The 19,570-nt window shown below is 38.0% G+C and overlaps 1 protein-coding gene across 22 annotated transcripts in view; it reads right to left on the bottom strand.

Annotated features, from left to right (window-relative positions):
* The window catches only part of nedd4l (NEDD4 like E3 ubiquitin protein ligase), a 74,045-nt gene that overhangs the window by 23,072 nt on the left and 31,403 nt on the right, over positions 1-19,570 (bottom strand). For 2 of the 22 annotated variants that reach the window (XM_084136125.1, XM_084136126.1), the window contains exons 6-16: positions 13,727-13,777; positions 13,233-13,283; positions 11,228-11,289; positions 10,604-10,706; positions 9,381-9,541; positions 9,074-9,209; positions 8,689-8,874; positions 7,010-7,090; positions 2,415-2,474; positions 1,517-1,651; positions 137-304 (exon numbers count right to left, since the gene is read on the bottom strand). In XM_084136125.1, coding sequence (XP_083992251.1) covers positions 137-304; positions 1,517-1,651; positions 2,415-2,474; positions 7,010-7,090; positions 8,689-8,874; positions 9,074-9,209; positions 9,381-9,541; positions 10,604-10,706; positions 11,228-11,289; positions 13,233-13,283; positions 13,727-13,777 — 1,194 coding nt within the window. Of the gene's footprint in view, positions 1-136; positions 305-1,516; positions 1,652-2,414; positions 2,475-7,009; positions 7,091-8,688; positions 8,875-9,073; positions 9,210-9,380; positions 9,542-10,603; positions 10,707-11,227; positions 11,290-13,232; positions 13,284-13,726; positions 13,778-16,810; positions 18,251-19,570 lie in introns of those variants that run through there. The other 20 variants (XM_084136124.1, XM_084136141.1, XM_084136129.1 and 17 more) reach the window with 15 other exon arrangements.

Raw genomic sequence — 19,570 nt, 5'->3', positions numbered from 1 at the left:
GTATAAAAACATTGGTTAAGAACAGCCAAGACTGTTTGAGATGAATCAAGCATATGCTAGATGGACTGGAGCTTGGAGGAGGGGAAAGTGAGAAGGAAGTGAGGGGTGGAACAGAGGGACTGACGGATGTTCTCACCTCTACTGGGGAAGAGAGAGTGACGGTGGGGGAACTGAGGCTACGGGGTCTGCGCACTTGTGGTTCGATTAGATGGTTGCTGGAGGAGGAAGGGGTGGAAGCGGGGGGTGTGGCTGCTGTAGCGCCCCCTGTTGCCGCAGCTGAGGTACTGGCTCCATCTTCAGTGAGCTGTTGGGCAAAGAGAAGGGTTAGCTAGCTAGCCACCACAAGGTCAGGTATATGGGCGAACGAGCCTAACTAGAGTGCATTCAAGGTTTACAAAGGTCCAGAATGGAGAGCAAGGTCTAAAATAATATAATAGGAAGCAAAGGCTAATTAAGCTGATGAAAATTATCAATAACCATAAGGTTTAATTTTATTATGGGGACAAACATGGTCTGTCAGGCTTATAAATGACTGGAATATTTTAAGAAAGTTAAAAGATTGTAGAGCAGTTAAAAGTACACTTTTTTTACATTTTAAACTTTCTATAGTGTGTAATGTTGCTGCTTGAGCATGAAAAACGTCTGCAAAGTTACAAAGCCCGTTTCAAATGGAGTTATTGTCTATATCAGTAAGCACTTTCAGAACTCCATGAAACGTCTCGAATGTAGTCTTGAGTTTTCTTCCAGAAATGTACACTTCACAATATTCCTCATTTAAATAATTCCTGCCTAAGACATATACAAAATAAAAGGGATTAGGCCTCTGTTAGTAGTGTGTTGAAACTTGTGGTTGTGGTTATGGTCATTTCCGAAACACGCTCGAAACGGTTGACCAATCACAACACGTTCGTCCAGCCGACCAATCAGAGCACACTGCTCTTTTTGGAAGGAGGGGGGTCCATAGATACAGGAAATAAACAGAGTGTTCCTGACAGACTGTGAAGAGAGGTGCTGCATCAATGTAAAACATGTGAAAAATAATGTGCATGAAACATTCAAGCATGAAAATCTATTCTAGTAGACCCCAAAAAAACAAGACAAGGGCATAACAGGTCCTCTTTATATAAACCATTTTACCTGTTCTGTTTTAAAAAGAAAAAGAAATGGAGAGCATCCTACAAAGGATGAAGAATTAGTTTACTAGGACAAGCAAGAGGACGATAAGATATAGATCAAGAGGGACCAGAGTAGCAATAAATAAATCAAGGGAACACACAACGCTTGTCAGAACAAACAACATCCAGACGTTGTGAAGGAATGAGTACACAATAACATGGATGCAAACAGATAAAGGCAGAACAATAAAAAATGATGAGACTGATGCAGTAAAACAAAGATGGGTCATAAAGAAGGAACGTATAAAAGTCACTCAGATTTGACAGTGGATGATGCTGGAAAACACCTGATGAAGAATAGACCTCTGCTAGCTTTAGCTAGGCTACGCTAGATTACGTACCTGCAGAACGGGCCGTGTCCACGTGGTGCTACGGTTGTTATGGTTGACGTAGTACATTCGTCCCTTGGGGTCCTTGCGTTCCTCCCAGCCTGGCGGAAGGCCTGGTGTGGTCAGGGCATAGGAGGCCGATGGAGACTGAACAAAGTGAAAAGGACTAATGAGTTTGTGTATTCAGAAGCCAAGAGAAGCAGAAAAAAACTTGCAGATTGAAATCTATTTAGATTAATCCATTGTAACAGGACTGACAGTGATATCAGGGTCATATTTGTATGAGAAGCCTTGTGAACTGATATGACATTTAATACGATGATTGTGGGAATATTGTCAGAATACTAACACATTTTCACAGACACAAATGTAGATATAAACACCTAAGCAACACAACATACAAAAAACACTCCGCTCTAGGTGACATGACTTATAGTTTTACGAACACGTTTGAAATGTCTCCGATAAATGTGTCTGGGTGACTTTACATTTAGGGTGAAGATGGACAAGTTGAGGTGTAAAGCAAACCTTTACAATCTCTAATTTTATGGCTGAAAAAACTGGTATAAAACAAAAAAAAAGTAAAAATATTTGTGAAATGAGATGTGCCACCTTTAAAATAGAGCTCCTATAATAATAAAAAAAAACAATTGTTTAAATATAAATTAATTAAAACAAATAATTATTTTTTAAATATAAATTAAATTAATATAAGTAATAATAAATGTAATTATATTAATTTGAATTATTTAATAATAATAACCACCTCATTATAAATTAAAATAAATGAAATACAAAAATATATAAAGTATGTTTAAAATATGTTAATATGATAAAATATGTTTAAAAAAAGAAGAAGGGGAAGAACCAAGAAGACAGGAGAACACAAAGTACAACATGTGGACATTACCATGGTGTCCTCAACGCCTGTGACCGTTTGTGCTCTTGTTCGTCGGGTCTGGGAGCTCTGCTGGACAATAACAGCTGCTTTTAGATGGGGCGGGCAACTGCCCAGTTTTGGGCAAGTGGGAGAGGGGAAATGAGGGCAAATGGAAGGACAGGGTCAGCCAGAAAGTGTAACGTTGAGAAGAGGAGGGGGGTTGATTTCAGGGTGGTTTTGGTTATTTTAGGTAATTTTTGACAGCTGAAGGGGGTGATTTTGTGAGAGGTGCCCCGCAGTGTGACGTAAAGATACAGCAACCCCAAAAAAGTGGAATAACGTGATTAGATGAACCTCAGGGAGTGGGTTTAATATGAAATCACTGTTGAATAATTAGATTTGAGAAAACATTGAGATTTGATTTGATTAAAGAATGATAAGAGAGTGCATGAAATACCCAGGTGCTTATTTGTGGAGGGAAAAAAAAGCATAATTTGCAATTAAGAGATGATTACAGTTTCAACATTTTGTCTTAAAATGACAGTAAATCATGACAGCATTTTTATTTTGCACGAACCATTCCTTTAATTCAAAATTTAAACAAAACCATGAAACTAAAGCAAATAATAATAATAATCAGCATTTCAAACTGACTCACACTTTCCTACTGACTCACCAACTGTTAAAATACTGAGGAAACACCACCTGGACTAACATCCGACTGGCACACAGAGTTTACATTTCAAATGCTGAAAGCTTCAACTCTCTGACAGAAAATGAAATGCTCTCCATCTGCTTTTATATGGATGTAATAAAAGACACTTGTCTCAAACAGGGCAATCCTATTAGCCATCCTTTCAAGTAATGATTGAACATTTGCACTGGTGTGAAATGTCAGCCTCCTTGCACACAGGGACAGGAAGTGTGGGGGAAATGCCACCTCTCGCCCACGCTGATATCATACAGATTTGCTGTGACTATAGCGAAATCCCTCATCTGCAGCTCTGAGAAGCACTTCACAGTCAGAGACAACCGGGCCACCAACCAACCGGCCTCTTGTCAGAACAAAGTAGACGCGACGCAGAGAGAGCACGGGATGGAAAATAAAGAGCGGATGAGGAAAAGCGTTTTTTATTTCCAGCGTAAAGGATATGTTCCTTCAAAGTTCAAAGTTCAAGAATGTTGTTGAAGTGTGGAGGTAAAAGATTAATGTGACTACTTTATATTCAAACTATTCAGGTTGACAGTTTGTACTTTTAAGACTGCTCTTTAGAATAATCACAGGCATTAGGAGATGCCTTGCAAAAACTTGGACCAGATGAGTAAGAGTAATTCACAAGTAAATCAGGGAATCAGATATAACACTTCAAGGAACGGTTGAACCAAAAATGAAAATCATGTCATCATTTACTCATCCTCATGTCATTTTAAACCCGTATGACTTTCTTTCTTCAGAGAAACACAAAAGATATTGTGAAGGGCAAAAGGGGTATCATAAAAGCAGTACACACTGACTATATTACAAATCTAAAAACCATACAATATGACAGTAACAGATTTACACTACTGTTCAAAAGTTTGGGATCAGGAAATAAAAAAATAAAAAATGAAATTAACACTTTTTATTCAGCAAGAATGCTTTAAATTGATCAAAAGCAACAGCAAAGACTTTTATTATGTTACAAAATAATTCTATTTAAAACAAATGCTTTTCTTTTGACTTATTCATCGTATAAATCCTGAAAAAAAAAAAACTTATTACGGTTCCCACAAAAATATTACGTAGCAAAACTGTTTTCAACATTGATAATAAGAAACGTTTCTTGAGCACCAAAAACAGCATATTAGTATGATTTCTGAAGGATCATGTGACACTGAAGACTGGAGTAATGATGCTGAAAATTCAGCCTTGCTTTTAAATTTTAAAATATATTAAAATATATTAAAATAGAAGCCGTTATTTTAAATTGTAGTAATACTTCACATTATTGCTGTTTTTTACAGTATTTTTTACTAAATAAATGCAGCCTTGCTGAGCATAAGAGACATTTAGAGACAAAAGAGACAAAAACATTAAACAATCTTACCGACCCCAAATGTTTGAAAGGTAGTGTAAATTCTGGCTTTTCCTAAAAAATGGCATAGGATAACATGGAATATAGAGCATGAGTTGTATGGGCTACTTTTATGGTACATAACTGTTTTTTTGTTTTTTTTTTAGAGGTTACGATATTTTGTTGTATGAAAAAGAGCAGAACAAACATTCATTAAAACATCTCATTTTGTGCTCCATGTATCCCAGAAACTCCAGCAGGTTTGGAACGACATGAGGAGGAGTAAATTAAGACAGTTGTCATTTATGGGCGAACAACTCCAGAGTCGAGTGTTGATATGGTTCTGAACACCTTGTCAGTACATCTAGTACTCAAATAAATAAAGCTCTACAAACAACTAAATCATTCAAAGCTTAGAAGTAAATCCAAATTGAGTGTGCATCACATTTGCTTTATGCCTTTATAAGGTTCAATAACTGATCTTAATCCATAGCACAAGGTTACTGCGCGAGCTGCCAGATCTTATCTGGGAAATTCCCAGCATGCACTGGTCTAAATGTCATGATACAATAATGAAATAGACACCAAAACAGAAGAGAGACTAACCCAATCTCTTAACCCTTCCACAAACCTAATTTCAAACAGTTGCACAACGAAGCGAGTCACGTGAGACCAGCCGGCAGGAAATTTTCTGAAAATAAATACATAAGTTTCAAGGCTGGGAATCATGCCTTTTAAATGAGGCAAAAGTGCTTCAAAGATGTGGTGGACTTCCAGTGAAACATCCAGTGTCTGTGTCTGTTTCCTGTCTCATGTAAACGGGAGCAGTTCACACGCAGTGACCTCATCCACATGGGTAATTTAATTTTACCATATGTGGCTTATCTGCTGTAAAACAGCATTTGGAGGATCATTTAAAAAGACAGCACACTGTTTTTCTTGTGCATCGATGCATCTTACAGCATTAAAAGCCAAGTTAAAGTACGAAAATACAATAGGTTTACATGGATCCAAGGACAAAAAATCCTTTCATTTTCTCATAATATACATTGCATATCACCTCATTTCTCAAAGAGTCTGAAACGGTTTGTTCGAAGGTTCGGCCTCTCTAAACCCCTCCTTTCCAAGAGCCTACTCTGCTCTGATTGGTCAGACAGCCCAGTCTGTTGTGATTGGTCTACCGCTTAAAGCGTGTGTCGAAAACGAAACGACCATTACCATTTCTGAATTTCAGTTCCAGAGACTTCCTAAATTCTCAATGACTGTACACACTGTAAGGACAGTAACGATGGAGTCGATTTTACCAGATCAATTCAAGCCCGAGAACAATGATGAAACATTGGAAGAACTAGTTAAAATCAACCCTAACCTCAATCGCAAGGATGACTTGAGCAGGACTTTTCTCAGTGGTACGTTTTTACTTAGTTTGTGGAACATTATGAGATGTTACAGCTGTGTAATTCATCTACATCAGCATTAACAAGTGTATGTCCATCAATAAACCGATGTGTAAATGGAAATGCCCTTGTGCAATGACAATTGATTACAACTCTTTTACACTTTTTTTCCAAACATTACTGAGAAAGCTGCACTGTCAAATGTTCCAGAACTCCCACAGTTACATTATCACCATGGAAACATGTTAACTCATCCGATGACATCATAATCACCACTATAGCTTCAATAAATCAATCCTAGGAGCTTAATAATACCCTATAAGTCACTCTGAATTATCCTTTGACATAAACAGATTACGCACACCAAAACACAAAGACAGGTGATATGTTTCTGAGTGAACATCAGGTGACATTTTATGTAACGTTGACTATTTTGTCACTTACATTATATAATGCTTAACATCAGTGAAATATATATATATATTTAATATAAATCAAATTTTAAAGATATTTCTAACTACCTGTGCATGTGCATTAATGATCTGTCAAGCATTATGTAATGTGAAAATGTGTGTTATTTATTTTATTCAACAGATATAGTACAAAGTGGGAGGATAATATTAGTAAGAGATGGAAAACATTGTCAGGAAATCCTCCATGTCGGACCTGAACCTTTACGAGCACCGAGGCTCAATGTGTCAGGAATGTCATGGCTCCAAAGTTGATTAAAGTCAACAGTATCATTCTCAACTCATTCTAACAACTGTAGGTTGGGAAATGATTTGTTTCCACGTGGGATTGACTAGATCAAGAAAAGTGATGATGTCATCTTTAAAAAGTAGAGTTGTTTGAGAGCCTATTTGATCATTTTGATGAAAAATTGCAAAGACAAAAAAAAATTGTCCTCTTTGAAATGATCAAATTTAAGACAGGAATGTGTATTAATGAAGTAAATAGGGCTGATTTTAATTTTAACTTCATGTTTACTTTAAGCATTTGAAAGTGTTATCAAATATTCCTACTGTTACATTATTGTCATTCCCAAAGGTAGCCAAGATGTTCATTAGAGACAGGATTTGAAGCCAAAAGAGTAAAAGATGATACGGTCCTGTGAGTAAAACAAATCACCACATGCAGTGAGAAGGAGAGGTGAGGAGGAGAAAAGTAGGTGTACCGTTGGTGTGGGAGGTTGAGTTTGATCGCTGACTCCATCAGTCATACTAGAGGAGCGTAGCCGAGAGGAAAGATGACTCTGCTGGTGTGAGAGAAAGAGATAAAAAGGCATTAGACACGGTTATAAATAAATAAAGACATAAATATCTAATATCTGAGTGGCCATTTTCTAAGTGGTACAGGCCCTAAATTCATACAGCCAGCAAAAATCTAATATTTTGGCCTCTCACACTCAAATTTGTACAGTTGCTTATGATATGATTAAATAATTTCATATTTACAAATATATACATTTCTTTTTTATATATAAACTGCTTTTAAATAGTTTTTTGCCATTTGGGATGTGACTAAATTCATACAAAAAGTTAAATAGCGTCCAAAGCATAAATCTAAATTTACTCACAAACATAAAATAATAACCTATACACTTTAGACGGACTTAGAGGCTTTTGCATCTTAAGTCTTCATATGTATATGGTCACGTCGCATTCGAAATGACAAAATGCACTTGAAAGCAGTGGTTGAAAATAAATGTATATAATATATATTCATATTAATATATATATATTATAAAATTTATTTTCAAAAACTGCTTTCTGGAACTTTTTTTTGTCATTTCAAATGCGACATGAGTTAAGTAGTGTCTCACTCACATGCGCAATTCGATATGTATTTAATGGTAGATGAGTGAGTGATTTTAAACGCATCATGTGCATGACTGTATAAATACAGTAATGCCTCTGGCGCTTATGTATCTGATATGCTTGATGAATTCAGCACTGCGGCAGATGTCATGATAGGCATCAGCAGAGGAAAAATGTTCAGTTTCAACTTCCCTAGGCCCCGTTTATTAAACATTCAGTCTAACTTTCAGCTACAAATAAGAGTCTGTAGCACCTTCAGCTCTGTGTAACTAAATTAATTCTGCACAGATCAGTCTGGACATGTAGACTACATTGTCTGAACAAATGGACAATGTATTTTGCAATTTTATTGTGAAAACCACAATCTAAGTCCAAAAGAAAACCAAAAAGAGACAAACCAGTGCAAATTATTTAACAAAGCCATAGTAAGAGAGATTTTTCCAAACTGAGTGGCTCCTGTTCACAGAAGTTTACAGAAGACCCCTGCGCTGCCTCCACAATGATTCACCGAGTGATTCAGCATGAGTGTACAGAGGTACACATGTGTGGATGTGCTTCAGAGTCAGCTATTAGTTGTGACATCAATAACAAAATTTCAAGAATTTCAAATGCAGTACCCTGAAGTAGACTAAAAAACATGCCACTTGTGCTTGGAGTCAATTGTTTTGTTTGTGATAATGTTATGAAACATGCCAAATTGTGCGGACATCATATTTTGGCCAGGCTGTCATACAAAGAACTTGTGCAAAAACAAGAGAGTAACAACAAAATATTAAGTTATAGTCAATGTAGGCTTTTTTTCTGTAAGCTTTTTGGTTTTCTATGCATTTTTTTTTTAAATAGTGTTTTGTTCTTCCCTCATATATGAAATATTTTCCTCATATTTTGATGGTTTAATCAAACTTGTAGGGCTCATTAAAAACAAACATCCCCTACGGACATCACTTGGCCACTAACTGTATATGAAGATGTATTTATAACATCTATTAACATAGAAAGATATTTTTTTGTTTGTTTGCTTTTTTTTCTTTCTTACCACAGCAGAGCTGGGTCCTGGGATTTCTCCGTTTGTGTCTTGAGCGAGAGACAATCTAAGGCTGATCTCATCTGAGATTTCTGGAGTGCTGGAGAGGGGCATCGCCAGAGAGGAGGGTCCGGACAGAGAATGGTTCAGACCTTCAGTCAATAAAGTTGGGTCTTCCTCAGATATGGGTTCCCATGACTGGAAAAGGAGGGATATGCATGAGAACCTAACAGAATATTGTTTTTATTACACTAAATATATAAAAAATAAAAAAAATCTGATATTCTTATGATTTTTAACCACAATGAGGGGGGAAAAAAAGCAAAAGCTTTTCGCAGAAATGATGATGCTATCTAGCTCAAGTCATAGCCTCAGAGGCCAGGGGTTAAATACTAACGTCGTCTATGTCCCTGATGTCCAGCTGCTCATTTTCCAGGTCTTCACTAATGTGCCGTCGAGAGCGGAAAACTCTGTGGGCTTCCTGGTTAATCTGCCGCAATTGATTATCATTTTCCGTTTCTGAAACCACATCCCTAAAGCACAGTTGGGGAGATAAAAATTGTTCCGCACATATTAGAGTCTGGTAAGGTTTCACGTCACAAAGAAAAATGTTGTAAAACGTTGATTTTAGTATTTCATTGTTTTTGCTTGTTTTTACATGTGCTTTTAAACCATTTTGATAGATGGCAAAAGAGGTCACATACACACTACTGGGCCTCTTCCACTGCGTGGTGCGGTTGTTATGGTTAACGTAGTAGGTCCGGCCCAGGTTATCCACCTTCTCTTCCCAGCCCGGCGGCAGTGGAGGCAGGAGCTGCTGAGGTCTCTGTGAACCTGGATCTGCGGAGTCTGTCACCTCCCAGCCCTGAGAAGAAGAAAGTGAGAGACATAGAAACAGAATATGAGAGACAAAAGAGTAAGTAAGAGTCAGATGTTCAACAAAAGTAATCATTGTAGCACCAAAAGTTTTCCACAAAAAAAAAACAAAAAAACATCTAGGGACAATATTTCTAGGGGCAAGGGATAAGATCATTTTAATATCAAGAATATTTCAATAAGGAAGTCATACATCTTGAAATCAGTGTGCCATTTAAATCTTAAAATCCTGTTCCATCTTAAAATCCTGGTCCACCAAGTTATGATTAGTATTGCAGTTGCTTTGACACTGTACTATCGACTAGCAGAGAAAGAAAAATATTAAACCAAACCGAAAACTGAACAGTGGGAATAGAAGTCAGAGAACAGGAAGCTAGAAAGTTAAAGGAAGCAAATGCCAGACAGTCAACCGGTTCAAGCCAAATGGCATACTTTAAAATGGAAAATGCCAAGTAGTCTGTGGGGATGAGACGATAAAAAGCCACTAAAAATCACTAAAAAGCAGGAGAGAAAGCAAGAAAGGAGACATTTAATTGTGTCTTTTCAGATGTAGAACATTTCAAGCCTTCTCTCTGTTATGTGCCAGGGTCTATAACCTTGGATGGTCTACATCTACACACAAACGTTCCACATCTAATTTAAATCAACGTTTAGACATTTACTATTTCATATAAGGTCAAGTTTTAGTTATAGTTTTTTGTCTTTTGAAAATGTTCCGTAATTAATTTGGCACTGCCCTTGTTATTAATATATTATTAATTTACTTGCATTTTGGCATTTCATATTCATTCATTTTAGTTGATTTAGTTGATTAAATTAGTTGATTATAAATTTGATTGTCTGAACTAATTATTATTTAAAAAAAAAAATAAGGCTTTATTGATATAATTTATTAAAAATGCCAATCTATCTTTGTTGCTAGAAAAAAAAAAACCCTGATTTAACCCTGATTTAAACCTGAAGTAATTTCTTTTTGAGATGAACGCTGAGGGGAAGTGGAGTCATTTAAAGGAGATCAAATACATTCTTCCTGCTAATGGGTTGGTTTTACCTCAGCTTCTTCCCTCATCTCGCTGCTTTCCTCCTCGTGCCCGCCGTTCTTTGGCATGTAGGCCATTTTCAGTCTCAGGTAGCCTTTCACCCTAGACTTATGACTACAGGACATAAAAACATGTCATCACAGAGTCAAGTACAGTCATCAGAGTACAGTAAAATATAGTACAGACGTCAAAATGTTAACATATTTAGTTTTCTTTCCTTAAGTGGTAACTGTATTTATTTAGACCTTAAATACACCAGAATTTAATCAGAAATAAGTTTGAAATTATTTTAATATTTTGAGAGCCTCAATATCTTTCTTAAAAAATATTTTATCCATATAGTGAGACAGTGTATAGTCAAGTGGAGTAATCAACGAGTATATTAAATATATAGCAAAGTGCACAAGCATTAACTGTTCCCGTGCAAAATCTTTGACTGTAACTACAGCCACAAAGCATTAAGGGGATTCACTGGTGTTAGTTTGGTAGTTGCACATTTCGTTCTGAAATGTGCTGTATCGAAGCAAACGTACAGTCCTGTGAATAAGGTAAAACCAATGCATCAGACTGTTGTAACTAAAAATATAACACTAAAGTTCTTGTACTGTGTTTGTGAGAGCTGCATAACCACCGACCTTCTTGGACGCAGGAGAAAGTCTTTAAATGTGTACGGCCGCTCCATTGCAGGGTCCTCCGTCTATACAAACAATTCAGAAAATAAACAAACATGCATCAGATCTGGGCTAATCTCAGTGCAATCTCACAAAGCATTAATCTATAACAGTCCCAGCTTGGCTGAAGGTGGGGAACGGGGGATATAGACCCTTGGGTGGCGTCCAGCTGTCTTATGTAACACTGTTCTCCCGTTACATTTAAACTGCCCACAGGTTGGATATTCGTAGCTGGTCATTAGTGGCTACAATCTGATGGAAATTGATGGAATTGGCACCTCTGCCAGTGCCCGAAACCAAAACTATGTGAGGAAAGATTGGAGGCCCTGAAGGAAAACGGGAGAGCTTTCCTGTTTGGCAAGTCTAGATCAAACTAGAGGTGAAAAGCATTCAGACTTCAAAACCAGAAAGAACTCAAATCTGCAAGGTATCTTAATAAATACACACTCCAAGGAAATATATATCCATCTATACATGTCTGATCCAAGTATAGGAAACCACTTTTAAATATTCAGCAATAAGACCAGGCATAAAAGGAGCGAGTGGTCTGGACTGCAACCATGCAGAAGTGAATAGTAGATATGTAGGCGGCCGCAAGGAAAACAGACCAGACTCCGTGTGCGAGACTAAATATGCAATCCAGCACAGAAATGTCACTTAGCCACTGGAAATAGTTTCAAACAAAAACAAGGGTTGTTCCATTCCAAATCTTTTCCTAAATGTCCACTGCAAGAAAACTATCTCTTGCTCAAAAGTTAACTGGAACAAAATGCCATTTTGAAAACCAATGACTTTATCAAGCGCAAAGCTTGCCAACACCTGTCTTCTTTGAGACGCTGTGTGGTTTGGACTGTTTTGAAGCAATAAGGTATATGTTGCAAAAATATTAGTTACTGTACTAGACTATTTTAAAAACATTTACATTTTAAAACATATTTGTGTTTGAAAATGATACAAATAATATGCATTGAAAAAATAACACTTTAAGATAGAACAATAATATTTGCATATATAATTATAATCCATGCACACATACATATATACAGTATCTGTCAAAAGTGTGGAAACATTACCATTTTGTTATGTTTTTGAAATAGGTCTCTAATGCTTACCAAGGCGGCATTTATTTAATCAAAAATACAGTAAAAACAGTAATATTGTAAAAATATTACAAATTAAAAGAACTGTTTTCTATTTGAATATATTTTAAAATGTAATTTATTTCTGTGATGCAAAGCTGAATTTTCAGCATCATCTTCAGTGTCACATGATCCTTCAGAAATCATTCTAATATGCTGATATGCTAATATGCTCAGGTAACATTTCTTATTATTATCAGCGTTGAAAACAGCTGTGCTGCTTAACATTTTTGTGGAAATGGTGATACTTTTTTCAGGATTCTCAGAAAACACCACTTTAAATTATACAATTTTAGGACTGTAAGTTCCAAGTTACCACAATTTGAGAAGCACTGTACTAGAAGATGGTATATCATATCAAAGTTAGAAATTCTAGTATTGTGACAACACAACTAGAAAATATACAGTCCATGATGACATATAAACCTAGCCAGTGCTAAGATTTAAAATCGATTGGTGTTGTAAAGTGATGGTGGTCAAGTATTTTATGTGACGCATTTTAACATGAATGGAATGCTGCATTGACCAAACATTATTACATTATTATACTGAATAATGTTGTGGTAGGGGCTAAACTGGGCCACCCTGGAAGTCCTTCTTATTTTTGGCAGAGTGATTTTTTTTAGTTGGGATAGCCCTCTCAGAAGCAGCCTGTGTTTACATTCCAAGCAATTCCCTTTCCACTCCGTACAGGGATATGGGCTTCAACATTTTGAGTTGCTTAATTGCCGTCATGTGACCCTCAATAACTTCCATCTCTTAACCTTTCAGTTAAGAGCTAAAAAAATGTTTTACTTCTACTTCAATGTCACAAGAGCACATGAACTTACCGGTAAATGGGTAAGAGGCACATCCACCTGCCCAAGGAAGTCATCTCTGGTCTATATATGAAAGAGAAAGAACAAGAGAGGGCGAGAATAAATTAAAATAATATAAAAAGTAGTAATGTAGAGTTTTGGCTGTGAAACAGTGACTGACTTCAGCAGGACTTGGCAATGAAAACCACAAAGATGAGGACAAATACACATCTGTATAACCCAAGAAGAATGAATGTGTATGCATTAGACAGAGAGAGAAAGGAAATACAGTAATAAGGACAGTGTTCATTTCAAAGGTGCCACTTTAAAAAGGAAAAACCTGACAACCAACCCAATGAGGTGCAGCAGATAAGTAATGAGTAAGGGTCAAAAGTCAGAAGGAGTGTATTAATGTATGAACCGCCAATCACAAGCCTTCAGTCCATCCACCAATTCCAATAAGCCAAACTGTGAGATTGTCAGCTGTAATTGTCAGGTAGTTGGGTCAGGGTAGACCAGTAGATTACCTGACCAAGGTTGAAATGCCCATTCTTGGACCGATCATGACCAATGCGAGCCTGTGTGTGGAATAAACTTATTAAGACAACAAAGACGAGCACATCCTCGCAATCTGGGGTGCACACTGTTTAGGGCACTGAATGTATCTGTAAAAACGAATTACCATGAATATGCTTTATGTTGAAAATGACATTAATGACAAACAGTAAAATATTTTAAATACACAGAGGGTGTAGTTAACGGGAACCACATTTGGGAGAACGTTGTCCAATACCAATTAAATCTGAGATCTTTAGCAACATCTCAAAACTGCTCAAAACTACTACATACATACATACATACAAAAAAACAGTTCAGCAACAACAACAAAATCTTAAGCATATCTGAGCATATAAAAATAAAAATAAATTTTAATTAAAAATAAATAAATATAAATAAAAAAATTATATTATTATATTTTTTTAAATAAAAACAATGACACCCAGTTAGTCAGCACCAGAGCAGCAGAATGGGTGTAGCTTTCGGACAACAACGCTCATTTATTGTGGAAAGGTTAAGTATGAGTCACTATTTGTGGTGGTGAGTGAAAAACAGGACCACAAATACATTCTCAACCCCCTATTCATCATGGAAAACCCACCATGTCTGAGACATTCCTCTGATTAAATGTTAAGTGTTTCTGAGTCAAATGGGGTTAGAGCCACCAATCCACCAACAGCAGTTGTGAATCACAAACAGAAGCTAAATGAAGCAATTAATGTAGTAAGGTATGAAGGAATGACCTAGGAAACTCAATACGCTAGTTTAATCTTAAAGGTCACATTGCAGAAGAATTATGTCTTGACAAAGATTCCTGTCACTAAGCAAACTATTTTGCAATAAAAAAGATGCTCTAAATAAGTAAAAATTATTTAACTGATGTCTTTTAACCACAGCGACTTTGAGACCATTAAGATACCATGTCTTTATGACCCTGAAAACCCTTTTCCCACACAATGGTCTGAGTGTTAAAAATAAATATTTGCTTAGTCATCGTCTATTACAGAGCTGAGTTAGCAGTTGACTTGAGCCGTTAAAGAGGCTGAAATGTGCAGAAACAGAGAAAACAAGCTGAAATCAAGACAGCAGGAACGTAAGAACCAACAGGCCCATGGGAGAATTAACAGAATTTCATGGAATACCATGTTGTGCTCTTTACCAGAAGCAGAGCTTGTTTATGAAACATTAGCTACATTACTTAGGTCATGTAGCTAAGGTTTGCAAAGGTTAGGGTCAGGGGTTATGACAATAAGACCCAAGAAAAAACATCCGACAACTGATCTGCAACACTCAGAGGTGCTAAAATAAGACTGGAGCCCCCACAAATTTAGCAACAGGGTTCCTTTCCGAGCCACAACAATAAGGTACCACCACAGCAATGGGAAATGCTGATAGAGCTTGACTAAATATCATTTTCATTCTCTCAAGTTGTTCTTCTCTTACCTCTGAGCACACACAGGCTTTTTAAAGCACTAAATCCTGAGTTCTGCAAGAAAGCTGCCACAGCAGACTTAAGTGAGATTTTCCCCCCACATCCCCTCATCATGCTTGCTAAAACTTGTGAGACAGCAAACAGTTGCATGTATTAACCTGAGCACTGGCAAGTCAACGGGAAATCCATGCACCCCACAGGGAACAAATGCAATAAATGATGACTGAAATTTGATATAGTTATGTGAAAGCTATTGAATTCTGGAAATTCTGCAAAGCATCTTATTAAAAAGTAGTACTGATACAGATCTGTAATGTAAAAGTGGATAGTCTTTGTAAACAAGAACTCTACAAGTTATGAGGTATTACAAGCCTTACCTTCAGAGATAATTCAGCAAATGTCATAAGATACATCAAAAGACATGATTGAGGAATTCAAAAGGGCAATCATGACAGCAAAAAGTAAACAGATCTGTGTGAGAGGGGTTCACTTCAGTTGATGAACTCTGCTGCTGGAACATTTGGTTCTTTGACTGACTCATTTCCAGTAAGTCTTTTGAGCAGGTACTGGAAATACATATGCTGCCGATAGCTACCGTGGAAATTGGGGAAGGTATGTGTGTGTGACATTCCTGATTGTGGAATCGGAAGATTCTTGAATGTGGACATCTCAGAGACTCAAGACCTTCCAAAATGTTATCGCTGTGAAGTCCCACTTTCCACATTCCATCAGAAAGATGCTGTTATGAGTTCTGTACATGATAAATACTAGTTCTAGTACTAGTAACAACTGGTGACACTTAAAGTGTGTCAGCACTGCTATGATGAATTGGCATCTAACATGAGTAGGAATGAATCACTGAAGGGGCTTTCGAATCTCAATGGTAACCTGTAGAGAATAACTAATTATATGTGGCATATATAAAAAAGAATGAAATGCTTAAGAAGCAAATAACTCAAAACAAAGCCTTGAGCTTAATCTAACTATTATGCAATATTAGCAAAGGTCTGTAAAATCTTTGTTTTAAAAAGTTACTGGAACTAAGAAAAGCAGTATGTGTAACTATATATTAGACCTTAATCACCACAGAACAGCTGTTACTAGAGATGAACAGTGACCCAGGCCAAGGGAGAAAGGCCGCTTTCAAAACCAACAACAACACTTGACACGGGACTAAAGATAGAACAAGCTCCTCTTAAGAGAAGGAAAAAAGACAAGTGGACATGCCCCTATGAATGAAGCTACATCTGAAAATGCTTTTAGCTTCTGTATATTTTCCACTTCTGAATATCATATTGAGTATAAGGATTTGTATGCTTGTTGGGAAACCAAAGACGTGGTTACGTCTTGCTCCTGGCCCCAATTTTCATGGAATTTTCACTTCCCAGAATGTGGGTAAGTCATTCCTGATCCCACCTCCTCTTTCCTGCTACCTCTTCTTTCATCTGTTTTTCCCATTCTCCAGCCACTTAAAAACTATTAAAACACACTATGCGAGGTTTTCACCTAACTGCATTCTTTGGGTAACGAAACAATGGCATGTTAATAAAACAGGCCTTAAACGTAAAAATGAATCAGCACTTCATATTCAACTCAACTTTAGACCCTCAGTTGTAATTACCTGTGGATTGCTGCAGGTAGGCGCCTTTCCAAAGCTAATATCCTGTGTATGGATGGGGCTGTGTTCGCCTCCCTGGCTGAAATAGATCTTAAACTTGGGCTGTCGCGAGTTCTGTTCCTTACTAATTTTGAATGTGCAGCCTTGAGCTCTGTTCTCAACAATCTCACTCTCAGTCTCCATTTCTGAGATCGGGGCATGAAGGTTTGGCATGGATCCGAGGCGTGAAGGAGCTCCTCTGAATTGCAATGGTTGTGAAGCGCTCCTCTCAAGACGGATCCGAGGATACCGCACCAAGCGGCTGCCTTTAGAACCTGTAATGCCTAAGTCACTCATGTCAGTTTGAGAAGTAGGGCTTGGGTGCCGTCCTTGGTCCTGCTGAAGCTGGAATACCAGTCTTTGCATGCCAGGACCTCTGTCTGAGCTTTGCAGGACAGACCAACGGCCATTCTGTCCATCCTCGCTGTATGGCATGATCCTAAATTCCTGGGGATCGGAGCCATCTGCAGATCTTCTACAAATACTGAAACCTCCAATGGTAATCCCTTGAGGACTTCCATTGGGTACACCCAAACTAGCATAACCATTTTGTCCATCACATGGCCGGACACAAAAGACTTGCCTCTTAGGTTGGATCGGCTCAGTACCTGGTTGACTTTGTTCCACATTTTGGCAGGATGTGGATTCTACTCTATGGTAAGCTGGAGGTGGAGGTAAGAGCCAACTTTCATCAGGCTCAGTGTAGGCTGGAGCTGGATCCTGAGGGTACCCTGGAGGTGGATCAAAGGGTAATGCATCTTCTTGAGATGCAGTTGAGCGTTGTAGAGATATCTGGACAGATGTGCTCTTGGTCGTCCGTGGTTCAGTTTGACTCTGGAGCTGTGGGATGAACATGGAAGAGCTTCGCTTTAGAGAGGCATCCGAAAAAGCAACTGAACCCGACTCCGGGCTTTCGACAAGTCCTCCGTTTTGCGGCTGTACATGGAACATCATGGCCCCTGCGCCACTATAGCCTCTCTCATCTCTGTCTTCCACAGTCCCATTCAGCTGCTCAAACTCTGGTGCAGTGTTACTGCGTCCAGATCCAAAATATAACCGAAGCCGGTGAGACATTCTCCTGTCTGCCTTGATCTGTCTCTGTCCAGCTCTTCCTGGATCTGTCTCACCCACCGTTTAGTGTGTCTGATCCCCTTTTGCTCTCCCTCTCTGTCTTGCTCATCCACCCTCTTTCCTTTCTTTCTCTCTCTTTCCCTTACTCACAGACAGAGGCTGCGTTTCGTTTCACAGCTACCAATGAAGCGCTGCCAGGGAGCTTAAAAGTTCAACCCACAAGCTTCAGGGAGAGAGACAGAGAGAAAGAGAGAGGGAGAGAGAGGGATCTGGAAAGAACGGGAGACGGGGGAAAGAAAAAAAACACATCCCATGTGTCAAACTGTTCGAGCTGTAGTTCGATAGCGACAGTCAGCAGAAATAGCCCAAGTGGCAAGCTGCATTCCAGGCGTGATTGGATAAGGACGCCTGGTGCTCTTACAAGCAAAGGTGAGGGTAGGGTGGCCAAAGTCACATGATCCAGATGGCACCCACCCCCAGTTCCCGGTTAGACCCAAACAGCACTCTCTCAGCTGCTACTGATCTGTCAGAAGGAACTAGACCGCCGGGGGTGGAATGAGAAAGAGAGGGATCACAGCTGACTCAGGAAACACTCTCCACAAGCTCATAATTCTTTGTGCTCATCCCACACACAGGGCACGTTGGGCCAAGCCAAGTTGGGACATGGTATGACCCATATCTCAAGCTGGTAAAAGAAGAATTTATCCATACTCCCAAAAACAATCAAACAACACAAAAACAATGCACACAAAACCTAATAAATAAGTCCTATATTGGTAAGCAGAAGATAGGATTAGAGGTTTACCACTATCATTACAGATATTCTCAGAAATACCCAGGAAAATGTACATTTGCTGGAGAAATACTACATCTTTTTATGTTGGGGCCTCTGTATAGACATTTAATACTTCCCATCAAGCTCCTTAAGGGCTGACATGGCTGAAATGTTCCGTTGCACTAAAAAAATACTCAAATGGAAGTTTTAAACCACAACAGTCACTCTCTTTCAACACAGAGACAATGATTCAGGATGCAGCCGAGGGACCATTTAATTAGAACTAGAGAAGACTAGAAAAAGAAAAAAAACTACAATCATGAACACTCCTAAAACAAAAACAACAAAGCAATTTACTTTACTTTGTACTTAGTTTAAAAACCATCTTAAATTGTGCGCAATCTGAAAAAAATAAATATAAAACGTGTTTTACCTTTTCTGGAATTTTTTGAAATATGATCAATCACTGACAGCCATATTTATCATATATAAGCCACAAGCTTGTGTAATTTTTTCTCTTTCTAAAAATCTGTTTGGGGTAAATAATTTTAAGTTTTCGTGCTGGCATTTGCTTTTGCACAACAACCATCATCCATAAAATCTGAATCTTTAGATCAGTATCCAGAACCCTCTGCTAACAGATATGCAAATAACATAATGATTTTACCCAGACTGCTGACGGGCTGAATAAGTTGCTAAAGCCGATGTGCAATACCCACATCATGTAGAGAGATGACACTACACTGTCTGTACTCAAACTTGAAGAGACACTGCACAAAGACAGAGCTTTGTCTAAGAAGAAACAGAGGGCAAAGGCACTTAATTGCCAGGAGTGTGAAAGACTTCATGTCACTAATGGAATGGAATATATTGTAGGT

This window comes from Abramis brama (genome assembly GCF_963993115.1).
Source record: "Abramis brama genome assembly, chromosome: 15".
In the NCBI taxonomy this organism is placed as follows: Eukaryota; Metazoa; Chordata; class Actinopteri; order Cypriniformes; family Leuciscidae; genus Abramis; species Abramis brama.
Note: the sequence above shows the minus strand (reverse complement) of the source record. Positions and strands in the feature narration are given on the sequence as shown.